A 19961-nucleotide genomic window follows, 5' to 3' on the forward strand; every position below is an offset into this window, starting at 1 on the left:
GCAGGGCCCACTGGGGTCGCATAGGTTGCAGTGGCCTAAGGCCAGCCCTGCAAAATAGTCAACTAGTATATATATAAAAAACTAATTTTAAAATGTTTACAACTCTATGTTACCTATTTCATTGTACAGTTTGTCAGTTAAAGACTTGGCACTTTGTAGTTTTGTCAAATAATGTTTCAATGTGATTTGCCACACATGTGTGTCTACTGGTACAGCTTCAGTCTTGTCCAGTGACATCAGACAAACGCAGTCTGCAACCTTTATGGTGAAGAAACCCAATTTTTTTAACTTATGAAATAATATACTGCATAGCTTTCTGCTCTCAAATATCAACAAGATTTTTCTTTATTTAATAAGTCAGTGCAATGTTTTTTGTCTATTCAGAATCCTTTACCAAAGTATCGCTGTAGAAGTGCATAGATGTAAAAGATTACTAGAGATTTTAAATTAGTTTTAAGAATAAATTCTATCTTTTGTTTTTAGGTCTGAGACTATTCAGACACCCCAAATAAATTAAAAACTTTATTGAACTAATTTATTAAGTATATCATCTTAACTTTATAATCTTATTGAGTTGAACTCATTTTGACCTATTCGATTATTCAAAATGAAACAATTGTTTGGGGCCAAATATATATTTTGAAAATCTTTCAATACTAAAAAAAAATATAATAAATATTTAAAATAAATGTAAATATCTAAACAAATGATTATAATAATTATATAAATTATAAGAATTTAAAGTAATTTTTCACATTAATAATGCTTAGAGCTATTCATGTCAAAGTTCTCTGACCTTTGCTCCAACACCATAGAGATTCAATAGTTCTGACTTGGCTTCGCTGTATGGTCTGTCTCTAAGTGACCTCAACCAATTTTCACTTTTATTCTCAGTGATCTCTCTTGCTATCCTAGCAATGAACTTGGCTCTGTAGCCAAAACCCAACTGTCGCAAATGGGTTTCAATGTTTTCTTTGCAAAGTGCTGAGATACTAGGAAATGTAAAATAATCTGTTTCATCTAGCTGGAACACAGAATAAGTGGAAGCAACGGTTAATGAAAAATCACTTATTAAAATTAAGAGAGCATTGGAAATTGGTGTTTGAGCAGGTAAACACTTTCTAATCATCAAAAAAGAATATTGCACACTTTTTGCCTCAAGGAATTAAAGATGTTGAGATTTTTGTGGCAACTGTTTTCATATAAGCTATGTAGTTAGAACAACAATCAACCATCTAACATCTTTAGAGCTGTGTGATCTCAAGAACATCCTAAATACTGATTTAAAAATCTGAGTCTCTATTAAAATTGACTGCTCAAACCTAAGTATGATAACCAGGCACTGAACCAATAAATCACATAGATACTTTATTTGGTCATATTCTTCTTCTTCTTCTTCTTCTTCTAGCCAGCTTTATTGCTGCTGAGCTGTGAGCTCTTTTGCAGACTGTGCCAAGGAAAAAAAGTGTGCTGTTTTCTTCAGTTGTTCAGCACTGCCGTACAGGGTGTTGGTTATGTTGGGCTGTAGTGGAAGTAGGGTCTGCCTAAGGTGGATTAGGGAGGGGCATTCAAAGAGGATATGGTTTACGGTTTCAGAGGGGTGGGTGCAGTGTCTGCAAAGGGGTAGTTGTGTGGAGTTTATTTTGTTCAGGTGGTAATTTAATAGTGGTGTGTGTCCTGTTCTTAGTTGGAAGATTGTAGATTGTTCTTTGCGGGGGAGGAAGTTAATACTGTCCAGTTTGTTAGGCGTAGTCATTTCTCTGTACATGGCTCTGCCTGTGTTTCCTGATGCCCATTGGTTGAGCCACTCCTCTTTGTGATTGTTGACTAACATTGACCTTAGGGTGAGGTAGTTAACAGGTCTATCTGGTTGTTCCATAGTTGAACCTGCCTTTGATAGCTTATCTGCCTTTTCATTTCCCATGATGCCAATGTGTCCAGGGATCCACTGTAGTGTAATATTGATATTTAATTTTGATATCATCTGGTGGATTATCACACTGAGTGTTGTCAACTCTCTTGGGCTGTTTGAGGTGCTGCTGTTAAGTGCTTCCAGAGTAGATTGGGAGTCTGTAAAGACAACAATATCTGATGGTGGTTGCACTCCTTCATATAATTTGTTTTCTACTGTCTGGAGTGCTATGGTAATTGCCTCAATTTCGGCTTGGAAGTTTGAGCAGTAATCACCACAGGGTGCGCTTATCTCAAAGTGTTTATTTTTAGGGAAGACCAGGAAGGCACCAAGACCAGCATTGATGGTAGCTTTGAAAGCCGATCCGTCTGTATAAATATGGATAGCTGTTTTTGGATAGCTTTCGATTGTTTCAAGCGTGCCTACTTTGAGCTCCAGTGGATTTGATTCTTTTGTTAAGGTGTTATTTAGTAAATGTGTTTTGATGGTTGGTTGTTTGTAGTTTAGTCCGGGTGTAATGTTTGAAAACCTGGTAATTTTTTCTCTGTTATTGGGTAGGTGGTGTTTTAGGGCTAGTTCGTCAGTAAGTTGGATCAGAGTCCTTTGCTTTTTTTGGTTGTTTTTCCTATTTCTCTGTGTTAGTAATTTATTTGGATGATCGTCCTCCAACCTTCTGTATCTCTCAATAGCTTCTAATGCTGCTCTGTTGCGCCTTAACTTAAGAGGTTCAATATTGGAGTCTATTTCACAGGCTGCTGTGGGAGTAGTTCTCATACCTCCACTAATTAACCGCAAGGCTTGGTTTTGGATTGTATCTAATGATGATTGATAGGTTTTGTTGGCAGCTACTTGTATGGAGAGACAGTTATCCATTACAGATCTGACATATCCAGTGTATAACTGTCTTAAGGTTTTCTTTTCAGCTCCCCAGGATGTTCCTGCTAGGTGTTTTATTATGTTTAATCTTTGTGATGCCTTTTCTTTTAAATCTGCCATAAAGTGTTTTAGAGACAGTCTTTGGTCTAGTTTTACACCAAGATATGTTGGATTTTCTTCTTTATTTATTGGCTGAGAGTCTATTTTTAGGATGTAGTTTCTTTTTGCTGTTTTGTTGCTGTGGCTAAAGATTGAATAAACTGACTTTTCTTTGTTTATTTCCATTTTCCATAATTTTGAATATGTGGAGATAGTTGTGAGGGCTCTATTTAGTTTGGATCTAGTCAGCACTGGATATTTCTCTGTAGTCCAAATTAAAAGGTCGTCTGCATAAAGTGCCTTATTGACCGAAATGAGGTCCGGGAGGTCATTCATGAAGATTAGAAAGAGAGTGCAGCTAAGGGCTGAACCTTGTGGTAGTCCTTCTTCCAAACTTTTTTGACTAGAGATGGCACCTTCGAATCGGGTTTGGATGGTTCTGTTTTTTAAGAATGCTCTGATCCAGCTGTACATTTTTCCATGGATGCCCATTTTTTTCATCTTCAAAAATAGACCTTTTCTCCACACTCTGTCATAGGCTTGCTGCAAATTTATAAATACTGCTGTAGTGTGCTTGTTTTCATGAAACCCTTCTACTGTGTCCTGGATAAAACGAAAGAGGTGGTCTTCTGTTCTACTTGCTTTCCTGAAGCCAGCTTGTGCATTGTGGAGTGAGCAAGTACTTTCTAGCCACCAATAAAGTCGGTTATTGATCATTTTTTCTGCCATTTTGCCAATGTTGGATGTTAGAGAGATTGGTCTATAACTTTTTGGGTCTCCAGGTGGTTTATTTTTCTTTAAGATGGGTATTATGTTTGCGGTTCTCCATTCCTGTGGTATGTCTCCAGTTTTCCATGTATGGTTGATAAAGTTAAGTATACAGTTTTGGGCCTGTGGTCCTAGTCCCCGAATCATTTCATTTGTTATTTTATCGGGTCCAGGGGATTTTCTTGACTTGAGGCTTTTTAGGGCAGTATTGAGCTCATGTAGAGTGAAGGGAGTGTCAAAGATCTGACAGTTGACTGTTGGAGCTTTTTCTTCTTTCTTTAAAATATTACTGAAGGCCTGGTCCAATTGTTTTCTTGGCTTTGACTTGTTAATGCTGGCAAAATATTTATTGAAGGTTTCAGCCTTTTTAAGGTTTTCTGTTATTATGTCGTCAGTGTCTTTTATAGGTTGGGGGTTTGTTATTTGTTTCTTTCCTGCTAGCCGGTGCAGAAGGGTCCAGGCCTTTCGACCATCCTTGTTTAGATCTAGTTGTTCGCATGTTGTGGTCCACTTTTTCTTTTTTTCTGTTTTAATTTTGTATCTTATAAGCCCTGTCAATTTGTTGTACGTTGTCTTGTTCTCTCTAGTAGGATTTTTTTCTATAGTCTTCCTGGCCATGTTTCTTTCTTTTACTAATTTATCTAATTCAGGTGTCCAAAAAGGTTTGTATTTCTTAACTTGGCCTCGAGGGATGTATTTTTTTGCTGCTTGTAAGATGTTGGAGACTATAGTTGTGTAGGTTGAATTGATGTCTGTCTCAATTACGCTTGATAGTCTTGTGTCTGTTTCTTGTGAAAAAGCTGCCCAGTTAGCTTTTTTATAGTTCCATCTAGTTGTTTTGTTGGATTGGTATCTACCTGGCGTTCCGATATTGAGGAGTATAGGCCTGTGGTCACTACCTATGTCTTCAAGTACTGTTATTTTAGAAGAGTCGGTAATGTCTGTAGAGATAAAAGTTAGGTCAGGTCTGCTAGTTGTGTTGTGTGCTCTGTGGAGGAAAGTTGGAGGTGTAGTTTTGTTTTGCAGAAGGTGTAGGTTAGAGGCATTTGTTACATCCTCTATTTCTTTGCCACGCTTGTTGTAGTGTGGGTAGCCTAGGGAAGGTGTGTGTGCATTGAAGTCGCCAGCTATTATTGTCCTTGTGTAGTGTGGTAGTTGTATGTCTATTTCTGCTGTTGATGATGGTGGGCAATAGTAGTTTTTGATGGTGTACTTTGTTCCTCCTCTCCAAAGAAGTATTTCCTGCGTGTCGATGTCTGTATTGTTCTGTATTTGTTTTACTGTGGCTTGTGTGTCGTTTCTTATGAGGGTCATAATTCCCTGGCATTTGGTGCAAAGGCATCTGTACTGTGTGTAGCCTGTGATGTTTATTTTTTTCTTGGGCAGTAGTGTTTCTTGCAGTAGCGCTATGTGTATATCATGCTTCTTGAGTATGTGTTGGAGTTCTGTTGTCTTGTTTTGTAGGCCTAAGATGTTGAGTTGCAAAAGGTTTAGGTGTTTGCTGCTAGTCTGTTTTTTATTTCCAGTAGCTGACTTATCACAGGCAGTCCTGGAAGAAACTGCCATGCGCAGACCTTTTACGAGGCGACGTCTGAGCTCGTATGGATTTTTCGTTAAATTCCTTGGCATTTAGTGTAGGCTGGGTGTTTCCTCAGGCTTTTTTAATATATAAATATATAGTCCCCGCATTTTAAGGGAGTTTTCGGTCTTGGCAATTTTCTCCAATACTGACATAAAAGGAAACATCTAGGTCTGAGGACTGTAACCGGAATATCCATGGGACAAGGTGGGGTTGGCCAATGGTCCATTCTCCGCCATCCATAGAGCTCTCCAAATGGAACTTTTCTGCAGTAGAAAGCTTAAAGTGGACTGTGCCCTGGGTATGCTCTGTGGAATCGTCACATCCTGGATCCAGGCCCCTTCACGATATCACATTCACCAGATTTAGAAAAAAAACACTTCATGTTGGGTTTATGTCTAGTATTAGAATGTAGTGAGACAAGGACCTCCGTCTGGTGTAGTGCAATCCAGACCTCTGTCAAAAAGCACCTAGAGGGGGGGAAGGTCCACTATTATTCACTTAGTGAAATGCAAGTGGAAAGGCAGTGGGGTTATTTATTTCTCTTGGTCATTTCCAAGCCCCGATACCCACACGGGGGAGTATCGCCACAGAGTGGAGGTTTGGAGTCAGAGTTTTCCTTCTCCTAGATGGGTTGCGTTATTTAGGCTGACGTGCCCCATCAACACGAAGCTAAACTGGTTTTGAGGCGCCAGTGTTCCGCCTTTCATCCCTTCTCCTGTCAGTTTGTAAGAACAGGTTCCGCCGGATTTTTGAGAAAATCACACGTGAAGGCCAGGAGCTGGATTTGACTGTCAGAGGCATTTAGAGACGCAAGCCATGAGAGCATTTCTTGGAAAGTGGGTGCTTATCCCCACTTTCACCCCCGGCATTGACAGTCCTTTGGAACCCATTTGGTCATATAAATTCCCTGAATATAAATCTTCCATTAAGAAATTTCGGATAAAAAAAAAATTGTGATCTTAAAATAGATTATGTACACTTACTCTAGTGATAAATTCTCCATAGTTAGTACATAAATTCTCGACCATGCTGGAGATACGAGAAATGTTATTATTTGAAGAGCACACAAAGCTAAACAAATTCTCAACTGGATCCTGCCTAAGAATACGAATGCCATAAAAGTTTGAAGCCACTTGGTTGAAATAAGGATCTTTTGATGCCCAAGATTTATAAAGCTGTCTTAAGTCAACTCCAAGCTGAAAGTAATTATGTAATAAAGAGGAGAAGTGATCATCATCACTGAGGCTAACATCATTTACAGCTGGAGATGAATCGATGGTGTGAGAACTAGTTGAGTCGACCTGTGGCAATTTACATTTTGCATTTGACCTCTTTGTGCTTGCCTTAGTCTTGGCTCCTTTTATTGTAGTTTGTGCGAGCTGTTTGACCTCATTTTTAACAATCTTTGGATCTTTCAGTGCTTCATTCTCATAGAGTGTATTTAGATTGCTTTGCCCAAGCTTAAAACTTTTATCATTTATATCAGCAGACTCCCTGGCTGCAGTGTTGTGTTTACCATAGACTTGGTAGAGTATTCTATCATCAGACTGTTTTAGTCTCCAGACATAGCCAGCCATTACACCCAACCATTCACCAGAACTGTTCTTTCTCCATCTGATAATGTCAAGAAAAGATTTCAGTATTAAGTTTTAATTAATAAATATGAAAACAATTATAACATTCAAATATATAAGATTTTATTGGGTTTAATTCAGTTCACTGTAAGTGGGATAAGCCTTGAAATTAGAAATTTTTACATTTTGAAAGTCAGAAAGATTGAAAATGGACAACCCTAGACTTAGTAAGCTATTAAGATGAAATTTTTAAAAAGTTATATCTAGATCTAGTATCTTGGCATACTTTAAATTGTCCAGAATTGTCTTGGCTCTGGGCCATTTGAGCCAATTTAGGGACACTTAATTCATGCATTTCATAATTCATTTCAGAATTTCTATCTTACTAGAAAAAAGAAACACATTCAAGCCAGTGAATGAAAATCTAAATTTTTGCAAATGAATATGAACATTAGTTAAAAAATTGCTGGCACATAAGAATGTAGAAAAAATGGCAAAAAATTTGGATATGGGAACACAAATATATACTATATCTATAATTTTCTTCTTGGCTCAAGAGTTTGGAGAACAAGTAGTATTCAACCATCACAAAATAGCAGGGCCAGACTTAACCATGGTGACCAAAAAGTCATGGAAAGGTCACTCTTTTTTATTTCTACCCCACGTAGTTTTAGCGGTGAAAAAAAAAGGGGGGGGGAGAACAAGTAATCTACTCTGTATTCACCGGTCACTAAATAGCAGGGCCGTCTCAACCATTGTGGGGCTCTATGCGAAACGAATTTGGCGGGGCCAGGTTTGGGTAGGGATATGGGTAATAAGTGAAAATTAAGAATTTGTATTAGAAAATAAATTGGTCTTTGCATTTTATTCATTCTTTACTACCTTCTACAGAAATACTTTACGAGCCTTGCATGTAGTGAAACCATACAGTATATTATAAAAATTATGTTTCCCATATAGACCACTCTCAATAGCAATAATTACCAAATGTTTCAATCTATCTTCAAGAATTATTCACCTCAAGTAATTCTTCATTAGTTTGAGGCACGAGAAGCTTCTTTCACCAGATTCCACAATTACAGGTATTGCATAATGCAGTTTTTTTTCATCACGCGTTGGATTGGTGTTTTTCATTTTGAATGACACCCCAAAATGACAATTTTTTGTCTATATATTTCAGGAAATTATTTTTTTTTGAGTTTTCAAAAGATTTAAATAATTTCCAGAGATTTCCATGACTTTTTCATATATTTTGCAATTTCAGGAGATTTCAAGGAGCTCCTGGTAAATCAGGAGGCTGGGAGAATTCTGTTATAAGTTATAAAATGGTTTAATTTAATAATTTACACCTAGAATTAGCAAAGGTCCTTTGAAAGTATGGGACCGCTGCGGTTGCATTGGCCTAAGGTTGGCCCTGTAAAATAATGTCGTATAGTATGCTGCGCCGCGGGTCGACTAGTACATTATAATACTTAAAAATGTATTCATCTTGCCAAAGCATTTTTATGATTTTTGGCTGGTTTTGCCTCAGAAAGGGGCAGTGTATGGCTATTTATTGTCACATACTAAAACTAAAAGTATTAGATCTATAGACTTAATTAATAGACCCTATAGAGGTCTAGCTCTACATCCTTGAAATGTTGTCTTATTGCTTCTGCTGGAGGTTTGGATGTATGTTATGTATGTTAATATATAATGTAATACATGTTTTTGTGTCCTAGTCTTTAAGTCAGGAAAATGCAAAACTTATAATTTAACAAAGTTATCTAAGTAGAGAAGTAGAACTAGTGTAGTCAATCTAGACTTATCTGATCATACTGATGCTGTATAATGTATATTTAAAGTATATTAATATTAATTAACTCTAGATTCAGAGACTAGATCTAGAATATCATTATAAATATATGGTGTTTTAGTCTAGATTTTAGATTTCTCTGACTTGTCACTTAAAAGTGTCTTGAGTAACTCAGTACCGTAAGAGTAAGACTTTTAGTAGAGTCTAGAGTGACAGTCACTGACAGAGTTTAAGATTACTAAATGTTAAAGTTAAGACTTTAATTAGCTTTGTACTTTTAATAACTGTTATACTGTTATAGTTTTAAGATTTAAGTAGGCCTACCGCCCGGGCATCGCGGAGTAACGGCTACTATTTAAAAATAAGTTATAAGTTTTTACTTTTTACCATAAGAATTATTAATAACGCCAAACGTAATCGGTTACCATACGGCATACCTAAACGACTGCCCACAGACTAGAACTGTGTCAAGACAAAGTTCTAATTTGTTGCATGGAAACTGTTTCCAGTTTGCACTTGACATATTTAAGAGATCTATGGATCTCTAGATCTGTATAAAAAGTGTATAGACTCAGTACTAAGATCTTACATATAAACAAAAGAGTTCTCAGAGAAGCACAGAAAAAAAATGCGAAGGAAAATAATGACTATTTCTAAGAGTTAACACCCTTTGTTGTTATAGAAACATATTAAACATTTTTTAAAAATGTTTTTACCAAAAGATTTTCTTTCAGTTTCATGTTAAATTTGACTAAGCGTCAATATTGACATACAGTGTGGATATTACCTTGTATTGTAGATGTAAAATAATATAATTTTATGAATCAATACGATTTTTAGAATTATAGATAGATCTATAATATGATTATTTTTTTTATTATCAATATTAATATTGAAAATAATATATATTAATATATACTATTACTAGATTTGACTAGATCTAGTCTAGTACTATACTCTAATTCTAGAGTCTACAACTAAGTTAACTAAGATAATCATAGTTACTCTGGTCTATGGATTTATAATACTGATCCATAAGATAAATGGCGGCCGCCAGCTAAAACATGATCATACCAGATAAATTAAGTATGTAACCTAGTAATTTTGATATCGACATTTTTGAAAATGGTGAGCATACCAGACTGGGCTAGGTTTGCTCAGTTGATTGACACTAAACAACAAGATTCACAAAATCTTCTCAATAAGTTTTATAAACAAAAAGAAACTGAGGTTATGAAACATGCTCTAGAAAGTGGGTAAGTAGATCTATAAAATATTTACTCGATAGTGATTTTTTTCCCCCTATGGATCTATAACTTTTATTTATACTTTTATGAAACAACAATGCCTTAAAATTAAATAATTTCTGATACACTATAGCAAAGAACTTTTTAAAGCATTACTGCCCATTTTTGTTTCTAACATTCAAACATGTTATACATATTTCGGATGTTCCTTCAGGTTTGAAGATAATGATATCCTAGCCCAAACCTTCCACAGGACTTCGACTTTAACAACACACTCCTTCATAAAATCACATTTACTAAATGATTTGCTATGGCTTGCAATTAAGTTTGACAAAATGTAGCTTGCTTTCACTGCAGACTCACTCTTGTTATTTAGCTTAACAATAACTATTTTTCAATTCAAGTAGCTTGTCATCTCTTATTTTCCAGCTTTATAGTTTAACATTATTTTGATAATTTTTTAGGTAGCCAAGGGGGCCGCATGTAAAGTGGTCACGGGCTGCATGCAGCCCCCGAACACAGTGTTTGACATGCCTGATTTACATCATTTTGGGTCCCACAAGATAAATTTAAAAAGAGGATCCATGAACACAATATTGTCTTTTTTCATGTATCCAATTGACAACCAAAACCAAGAACAATCACTTTCTGAAAAAGAGAAATAAAAAGTTAAACATTATAAAGATAATGCAATAAATATTATATACCAAGTTACTGAGAGTAAATATGCCACACCGCCAGCACTAGCTAAGTTTCTCCCTGAGAGTAACACTGCACTGAAAGAATTAATTTACTTTTGAATGTATAATTTTTTATTCCCTGTATCTTACTTAAATCAAGACATTTTCATAAGAACATGTTCTTCAACTTTGCAAGTGTCAGACTGTGGAAAGGCTTCAATGGTGATCTTTTTTTTTAATGCATCTAATTGCCCTCTTAAGATTCAATCTTTGTCTTAAATTTAGATGAAGATTTTTTAAACTGCTACATCTATAAATCAAACAAAAAAGGCTCTTTAAAAATCTACTTCATGGTGCAATCAAAGCAGTATATTCCTATTTATGTTACTTTTGGTTGCCAGCAAAATGGTAATAAAAATTTACTAGCTCTAAAAAATATCTTATGAGAATCTTGATAGGAATTTAATTTTCAAATCTGTTGAAAGTCTCAGTATAAATTTATAATCGGAAGATAGTAACCTAAGTGGATAAGTGCTTAGTTGCCTAAGAAGAATTGAAGCCCTGGCTTGAACTATTTCTTTGGTTCAATGTTTTAGATATATTTTTGTGGCTACAAAAGAAGCATTGTCATCTCACTGCATTGATCAGAATCCAGAGGAGAATGATGTCACCAAATTCAGACTTATTTCACTTGCTGGTATTCACATCAGAAACTTGGGAGATATCTGGTGCTGCACTAACTTAACCATATGTCTTCTCTCTAATAACTATTTGACTAAAATTGATTCACTAGCCCACTGCAAACATCTGATAAAACTAGATCTTCATTCAAATCAGGTAATTTAAAATTTCTTTTATAAAATATATTAGAAATAATAAAATAAATGAATTGGGATTATACAAATATTCCTTCTCAGTTATGTAGATTAGTCCACTATCATCTTGATTTAAATTTCACTCACTCTTGTAACAAAGGTTATTTATTTAAAAAAAGGAGCCAAAAAAAACAACTTTTGATATTTAAAATAATCATTAGAATTGTCTTTTTCTTCTTCACACTTTAATTCTTAAGAATAGTTAGAGCTCTTGTGGCCTTGTCATTATCTCAATATGTTTGTTCAAATGTTTTATCACAGCTAATTACAGTTCCAGGCCTGAATTTCTGGAGCCATTTACGAAACCTACAAATATTATATCTACATGATAATCCTTTGGGGAAGTTTGAAATATTAAAGAATCTCAGTTCATGCAGTTATTTGACTCTACTTACACTTTATGATACTCCTTTGGCATTAAAGAAAAACTACAGGTAAAACCCTTTAGAAGCTGTATAAAGCATACTGCACTTTTAAATATGTATACAACAAACTATACTATTAACAGCAGATTACACAATTTATTAAACATAGAGTATCAATCAATCAAATATGTCCATCATAGTTGATGACAGCCTCTTCTGTTATTTAGGAAGCTGTTTTGCCTTTTTTTCCACTGCAGTGGCTATTATGATGTCTTCATTGATTCTCACACCATGGTCATGGCACCATGATGTTATGTAGTTTCCTATTTAGTCTATACTTTGTCCATTTTTTTAATGATATTAATTAAAAGTGTGAAACTTGCTAAACAAAAAAAAAAGCTTTATTAAACATTTTAATTATATTATATTTATATTAATTATATTATTTTAAAAAAATGTTAGTCATCACTTTATTAACATCTGGAGGATTAAAACCTAACAAATATTTGATGCCTGAAACTATTGGGATGTATAACCCTAGAGAAAATCCATTTGTTGTAAGATTTCCATGATCCCTTTACTTTTTCTAGTTTATTGTAATCTTTCAAGACGTTTTGTAGGAAATCATTATGTAATATATTTGTAATGCCACTTCATACATATACAACCATCTTATAGCTTTTAATATCTGTAAAACATCTCAGAACCATTTTTAATAACTTTTAATGATAAGCTAACAGAAAAAATAAGACAAATATAACTTAGAAAAAAAAAGCAAATATAAACAAATTTAACAAACTTAATATAAAACTAAGAGGGTATCTTTAAAGTGTTTGCTTGAATCAAGGGTCTAGATTTTCAAAGAGAATTTTTTAATTGAGATAAGATTAACTCTTGTATCAGATGCTAAGATTAAGGTCAATAAGAGATTGTGGCTTCTCTATTTAGTGTGCCTCTGAGTCCCTCCTGTTCTAATGGGTACCTGACATTAGTTGGAGAAAAGTAAAGGTGGTTGGTCATTGTGCTGTCCACAGGACACCCTTGTTCAACATGGGGCACAGAAACAGATGACCTTTACATCATCTGCACCATAGATCACAAGGTCTGAAAAGGAAACTTTACTTTTTTTTACTATTTCAGACACCATGTTGTGAACAGTATTTGGACACTCAAAGCTCTTGATCATTTTGTGATTTCTGATGAAGAGATAATTGAAGATGCTGTTTTTAATGGCAGGTTTCAAGCATTAAGTCCACCATTCAGAATCATCCTTTGTCCACCAACTTATGCTGTAAGGTGTTTAAGATAAATATATTTTCAAACATTACATTTTTTTAAACATTCATTCCTTATTAAATAGTTCCCTTCATGCACCTCTTCATTAATCATACAGTTTCCTGGGTCACCTGGTGAGATTTTTCCTAATGAGAGATGTGTTGCCTCAGAAAAAAAGTTCTAATCTAATAAAAAACATTCATTCAAAAAATTTTATCCAAAAGATTACTTTTGCATTAAGTTTATTTATTTAGACTTTTAATATAGTTCTGATTCTTGGTCTGTAATTGTAATACATCTTTCATGATATTTATATATTCCTTTTTACTTTAAAAAAAAACTGAGGCTATATTCTGAAAATTTAGGGTAAAGAATGGGTTACTTGATTTTAATCAATTTCATATTAAAAATGATTTTGATACTTATCCATTTTTCTGAAATACATAAATAATAATATCACAATTGTAATAAAGCTCCAATAAAGTCATTCTGATTTTATGACCTCTATGAACAATTTTATTTGAAAAATATACTGTAAGCTGTTTTAAAAGCAGGGTTTGGACCCAGAACTATTGAGAAGATAGTCTAGAGCACGTACCACACGATCAAGCATGTTTCATGATATAAGTTTGTACAGGAGGGGAGATTTACTAACAGATACATATAAACATTCTCACGAATCAAATAATTAGAATACTTGTGTAAAAAGTCAAAGACCATCATTACTCAAGCTCAGTTTTTTTCCCCTCTTGCATCTAAATCTCACAGAATCCAACCTACAGCACAGAGTTGGAGGGGATCAAAGGAATAATGATGAAGGTGAATAGAATACTTGCCAAACATTCTCCTGTGTTGATTGTTCAGAGGTGTATCAGGGGTTTTTTAGTCAGAAAAAGGTATGAAGACAATATCACTAAAATACTAAGTTTATGTTTTCTTTTTATTTGTACTGCACTCCAGTATTCTTGGTGCAATGCACACCAATTTACCATTCACAATAGAGCGCCAATGTTGTGAAAGAGAAATAATGGCGTTTTTCCAAACATGAAATCTGATAAGTTATAGATCTAAAACTATGTGTTGAAGACAGACTATTGTGTGTGTTGATTTGGGTTTAATTAGATCCACTTTGAGGTCAGCAATATAGCTAACTTTAATTTACCTCATATTGAGGAAAAAATATCAGACATAGTTCCAAACAAAAAAAACTTTGGCTTACAAGTGAAAGGTCACAGCATCACTTATTCATTTGCACAATTATCCATTAACATTTGAAGCTAGAACATATTTTATTTGTTATTGTTTTGCAGACTATGTAGGCTACATGCTCTAGGTGGTCTCAAACTAAAAGAAGTATTTCCTCCACCTGGGACACCAATTTATCTGAAGGATCAAGTCAAGACATCACTTCTTGGAGTTAATATTGATTATGACACTTACATGAAAAATCGTCGTCCAGGCTCATTAGTTCCAGAAGAGGTTAGACATTGTTCTTCCCAGTGCCCCATAAAAATTAAATTACAAAAAAAACCCCAGCAAAACTTAAAAAATCATGTTAATTTAATGGGTTGACTAAAAATAACCCAGTTCTGATCTAAATAGAATCCCACTCTGCATGTGGACAACCAATCAAGACTAACAATAAATTTTAGTTTTAATGTTTGATTAAGAATACTATAATATGCTCATATTTGAATCAGAAAATACTTGAAGTTTAAATGTACATTGCACTAATAAGTATATTGTTATTAGTTAGATATCAAAATGTAAACTAATAAGTATATTGTTATTAGTTAGATATCAAAATGTAAAGTAAATATTTCTGATTTAGACAACATGATATGGCATAATGTAAACAACATCTTAGAACTTAGCATCTTTTTGGGTATTTCAAACATAAACACAATGCACAATTTTTATATAACTCACAGCAATCTAATGGCTAAAGACCATTCTGTTTTTATAATGTATTGACATATAAACATAATGAAAGAAATTTTTCCTTTGTAGACTTTCAGGACCATGCAATCGGAAGAAATGCCATCCATGGTCAGTAACAAAAGTCTCATTGTTATCAACATGGATAAACTTGAGGAGGACATGCTGTCTAGTTTACAAGCAGACACAGTTGCCATGGAGAAATTACTAGCAGACAAACAAAAGATTGGACTTCCTCATAATTCTCCTAAAGAAAGTTCCATCAAAAAGGCAAAAAAATCTGACATAGTACGTAAACAAAAGTAAAATGCCATTTAACCTTGGTTAGACTTGTGCTAGTTTATATATCCTCTGTTTAGTAACCTTCAGCTCAAGAAAACATGAAACTAAAACAGATGCAAAGTAGACCTGTTTTATTTATAATGTTTATTCACATTTGACTGATTTGTAAAATCAGTATACTTAGAGACACTTCAAGACAGAAAACTAAAAAGTAAAGAAGCAAAAATATATGAAACACTGAATCATAGTTTACACATAGAAAAAACACAACCTAATAAAATACTTAGAAAGACACAAAGAGAAAGGCACATTTCTTATTTGATACGCTTAGACAAATTTGTACAAGTGTTTCTTCTTCCCTAGTGCAGTGCCATTAGTATCAGGAAAACCAATTACTTAGCATAGCTTAAGTCTCTAATTAACATGTAAGACTAGACTAGATTAACATTTGGATATGCATAGGATGTTATTATTATCTTATTTTTTGAAGGGACATTTGTTATTTATTAAATAAAATGAATTGATGCCATTGAAATTCTCTTGAAATATGTGGTACATGCTAAGCATTTTGGTGAACTCATATGGACATTTCTCCTATTCAACAGAAATCTAAGTTCAGTCGAATCAAAAATCAAAAACATTTTTTTGGTCCTGTTGTGTTCAATGATTCCCTAGATGACTCTGAAGATGAAGAGTCCATACCATTCAATAGCTTTAGACTAAAAGGTAATTTTGTAGGTCATAATGTGAAATATTCTTTTTAAATAGAATTTTACATAACATTGAAAGATAAAAAAAACAAAACAGTTAGTTAATTTAACTTTGATGATTTTCTGCAGGGCAAACTGAAAAATGTATTATTGCTGATGCTACCACAGAGATGATATTGAATAAGAAGGAGTCTGGTAAAATGGTAAGGGAAGCAGAAACGGAGAGAATGACAAAAGCATTCTTTGAAACAAAGGTAAATGACATATTTTTTTTTTACCTTCATTTCAATATTTTTATCTTTTGAATTGTTGACAGAAATTCACAGGCTGGTCATTAAGTGGTGTTAACCTTGCCTGATGGGCAAAGGACTCTGCAACAATCTATAAATGGAAAAATGGTTTGAGTACTAGAACAAGTCCCAAAGGGCCTGCAGAGTCTAGGAGAACAGGAGGCCCCCAGGTCAAGCTATTATAGCACAGTGCAGGATGGACCACTGCTGGCCTGTTGGTTAATATTTCTCACCGTTCAGATCAAACTTGGACTCAATGTGTCTCTGCTGCAGGGAGGAATAGGAAACCATGTTTTATATTCTTTTGACTGCCTGATCTCTGTCTCAATATGTCTGGGATGTCAGAATTTCATGACCTGTCTAGTTACATTTGTGCATTATGCAAACAGCAGGGTATCTGTCCAGGGCTTCTGCAAAAGAGGATTTGAGCCATTAAAGCCCACACTGAAATGGAGTTTGATGATTATAATTATGGTGATGATGATCTCTGATTCAATTAAAACAATTTATTTCTTAATAGAAATTAATATATAACCTGTGATATTTATTTTATTTAGCAATAAAATACAAATCACTTAAATAACATCTGATAAGAAATTAATGAATTTTTTTTTTTAAATAGCCAAAAGTTGAACGACCCAATTTCCTGACTAATGAACAAAGATTTTTCAATAGAGCCCAAGGTACAATGGGTTTATCATGTTTGATGGCTGTTCAGAAAGCTTACAATGTAAGATTACAAAGTTTATTAAAATTTAACTATTCATTATTTTAAATTTCTTTATATTAGCCAGTGGGACAAGATCTACAATTTTATTTGCAATGTGGTCAGGGTTGGTAAAGTTGTTTCTGTAAGTACTCTCAGTGATTTATATGATTTTCAACTTTAAAAAAATGACAAATTGTACAATGGAAAAAAAATTTACTGGAAAAATTAAATAGCAGCCTGGTTGTGTGGTATGTGTTTTGGATGTGGACTGTCGTTAGGTGGTCTTGATGGTCCCAGGTTTGTACTCTGTCCACTTCCATCCTCCCTCCCCCTGATACCCATTTTTGCTTAACGAAATCTTATATTATTCAAGAATGAAGTTAGTATTTAAACTCCAGATAACAAAATCCAAATGTGAATGCATTGTTCATTATATTAGTAATAAAAGTATTAAATATTTTTAATATAATCACAGATAGTTTAACAATCTTAGAGTCATGTTTGACATTAAAGATTTCACAAACAATATTTTTCTTTATAGGAAAGAGAAAAAGCAGAAAAGGCTGCAGCCAAAATAGAGAATATTCTTGGCTTGCGAGAAGAAAGATTACGGTCACAAGACAGGGTCAACATGTATCGTGAGCAGAGACGACTTCAAGTTCTCAAGGCTCGAGACCTGGAGAGGTCATTGATAATGGAGCAGATAGAAAAACATGAACTTGAAAAAATAAACTTCCTGGATAAGCAACAAGAGCGTAAAGTAAGCAGCAATATATTGATATTTTTTTTACATTCGAGATATTTCTAGCAATGTTTCAAATTGAGATAGTTTTCTGGTAGATATCTGATAATTGCTTTTAGTATGCTTGTTAAGTATATAAGATAAATAAAATACATATAAAATGGACAAAAATAATTATTATTTGTTAGTACAGATTATTTAATACCAAGTGTATGAAATTCTTATCATGAAATTCAAGACCATTGTGATATATAAATAACTAACATTAAGCATTAAATGAATAATAAGGATTAAACAAAAATATGAACAGTACACTTAGTTACTGTCAATAATAAAAAAAAAGGTGAAGAAGAATAACTATCAAACATGCCAATAAAAATTTTTTTTTACTTACCTTGTTTAATGAGTTCAAACATTACAGGTTCGAAGTTCTGATGTGAACAAACAGTCTAGGTCAAACCAAACATTTGTTGTAGACTTCAATTCCCAGCATACATCTGTGTCTAAAGCTCTTCTCAGACATGACAGACAGGCTAGATGGGAGGACAGCCATTCAAACAGACGGAACCAAGTGACCAATGTTAAGGTTGTTTTATTAAAGATATATTTATATCATCTGCCATTGAAACTAATATTTTAAACAACTTTATTGTGTAATGAATAATGCCTACAAGTAAAATGAAGCATTTACATCATAATCTTTGTGTTACAAAAGTAACTTATTGAACACATCAGCAACTCCTAATTACAATAAACCTTCTTCACTTCTTATCTATATTCATTAAGTTTTAAGAATTCAAATAATAACTTCTCTATAGAAAGCTTCATTTCATTTGCTATTAACTTGTAATTTATATTCCTTCAGACACTGAAATAAATGAAACAATGTCACTTTTGTATTATCTAACATTTTGGCACAGAGAGTTTTTATAACAGGAAATGCCCATGTTCAGGTAACCTAAAGATTTTCTTCAGTAAACAACTAAAGTTTTTTTTCTTTACAGTTAACTGAACTGGAGCAGCAGGATGTTGTGAAAAATTACATGGAACACAGACAACTGATGAGACAGACAGAGACTTCTGTGGCCAAAGCTGCACTTGGAACCAAGATGTTGGCTGAAGCTAATGAGCGCATGATGGATGCACGCAACAGAGTGGCTCAGTTAAAAGCTCGTCAATCTAGCATCCAGGCTTACTACCCTGTCCGTCCAAGTACTATACCTTTAAGTAGCTAACCTTAGGTCTCACTGATATAATAAGATCATTTTATAGAACTGTCACATAAACTAAAAGTTAGGCTCAACCATTGACTTAAAAAACAAACAAACAAACAAACAAAAAAACAAGTATTAATAAATTTTTTAAACAATGATTATTGCAGAATGTTTAAAAAAAAGTTTCTTTAAAAAGTAGCTTTTAATTTAAGTCTACTAAGTTAAAAGCTACATGTAATATTAGTTCACTTAACAGTTTAATTATCAAAACATTCAATTAAAAAAAGAATACTAGTAGTTCAATATATATATATTTTAATTTTTTTTCTTTGTTAATATTTTTTTTTAATCCTCATATATTTTAAAACCTTGTTTAACACCAGCAAAGGGACATATTATTTAATGAAAACCACGTCAGGTCAAATATTTTTTGTTAAGTTTTTGATTATATAAGCAAGAGTGACTGACTTTCAAATGAATTTATTTTAAAGTATTTAGATTTTTAAACTGACATAATGTCAATCACTAAGTTTTTTTATGACTTAAAAATTTTTTTCATAAGATCTGATTGGATAGTTGCAATGAAGAATTGAAGAGAATATTTTAAGGTAAAATTGTAGATTTATTTCTGTGTGCCTCTAATATTATTGTATAAAAAAAAACTAAAATTGTATTTTATTGCCAAAAGGGATGACACATTTTTATGCCATTATTGTTTACATTTGTATTAATAAAACAAGTCTTTGTAATAAAACAAAGCAGCTTATAAAACTAATTGATTGTGTGTAGGCCTATGTGTGTTGTACTTATTATTGATCTTTGTTAGATATCATATTGAACAGAAAATATTAATCTGGTATTTATAAAAAGGGGTTCAAGTATTTGGAAAAAATGATGTAAAAAAAATTGGGCACTGTGATGAAAGCTCATGTATCTTTGGTTTTCACCACACAAGAAAACTCAGAAATTTTAGTTGACAATGAATAAAATTTTCTAGTTAAATGATAGAGAAATGTTGCAAGATTTTT

General features: G+C 33.5%; 2 protein-coding genes across 4 annotated transcripts in view; one reads left to right on the top strand and one right to left on the bottom strand.

The window, feature by feature from the left end:
- LOC106051318 (N-glycosylase/DNA lyase-like) overlaps positions 1-9200 on the bottom strand; it is a 15197-nt gene extending 5997 nt beyond the window's left edge. Inside the window, exons 1-4 of one of the 3 annotated variants that reach the window (XM_013206487.2) lie at positions 9044-9200; positions 6221-6851; positions 797-1024; positions 114-258 (exon numbers count right to left, since the gene is read on the bottom strand). In XM_013206487.2, coding sequence (XP_013061941.2) covers positions 114-258; positions 797-1024; positions 6221-6851; positions 9044-9129 — 1090 coding nt within the window. In that variant the 5' untranslated portion in view covers positions 9130-9200. Of the gene's footprint in view, positions 1-113; positions 259-796; positions 1025-6220; positions 6852-7829; positions 8119-8993 lie in introns of those variants that run through there. The other 2 variants (XM_056040440.1, XM_056040439.1) reach the window with 2 other exon arrangements.
- Positions 9201-9389: 189 nt separating this feature from the next.
- Positions 9390-19960, top strand: LOC106051317 (leucine-rich repeat and IQ domain-containing protein 3-like). Its single transcript, XM_013206485.2, has 14 exons — positions 9390-9407; positions 9535-9862; positions 11130-11370; positions 11670-11842; positions 12914-13064; positions 13817-13944; positions 14359-14527; positions 15059-15274; positions 15874-15994; positions 16108-16232; positions 16891-16998; positions 17519-17737; positions 18141-18305; positions 18724-19960. Exons 2-14 carry the CDS (start codon positions 9732-9734, stop codon positions 18952-18954), a joined length of 2178 nt encoding a protein of 725 aa, XP_013061939.2. The 5' UTR covers positions 9390-9407; positions 9535-9731; the 3' UTR covers positions 18955-19960.
- Position 19961: the final 1 nt, after the last annotated feature.

Source organism: Biomphalaria glabrata, chromosome 9, assembly GCF_947242115.1.
Source record: "Biomphalaria glabrata chromosome 9, xgBioGlab47.1, whole genome shotgun sequence".
NCBI classification, from domain to species: domain Eukaryota; kingdom Metazoa; phylum Mollusca; class Gastropoda; family Planorbidae; genus Biomphalaria; species Biomphalaria glabrata.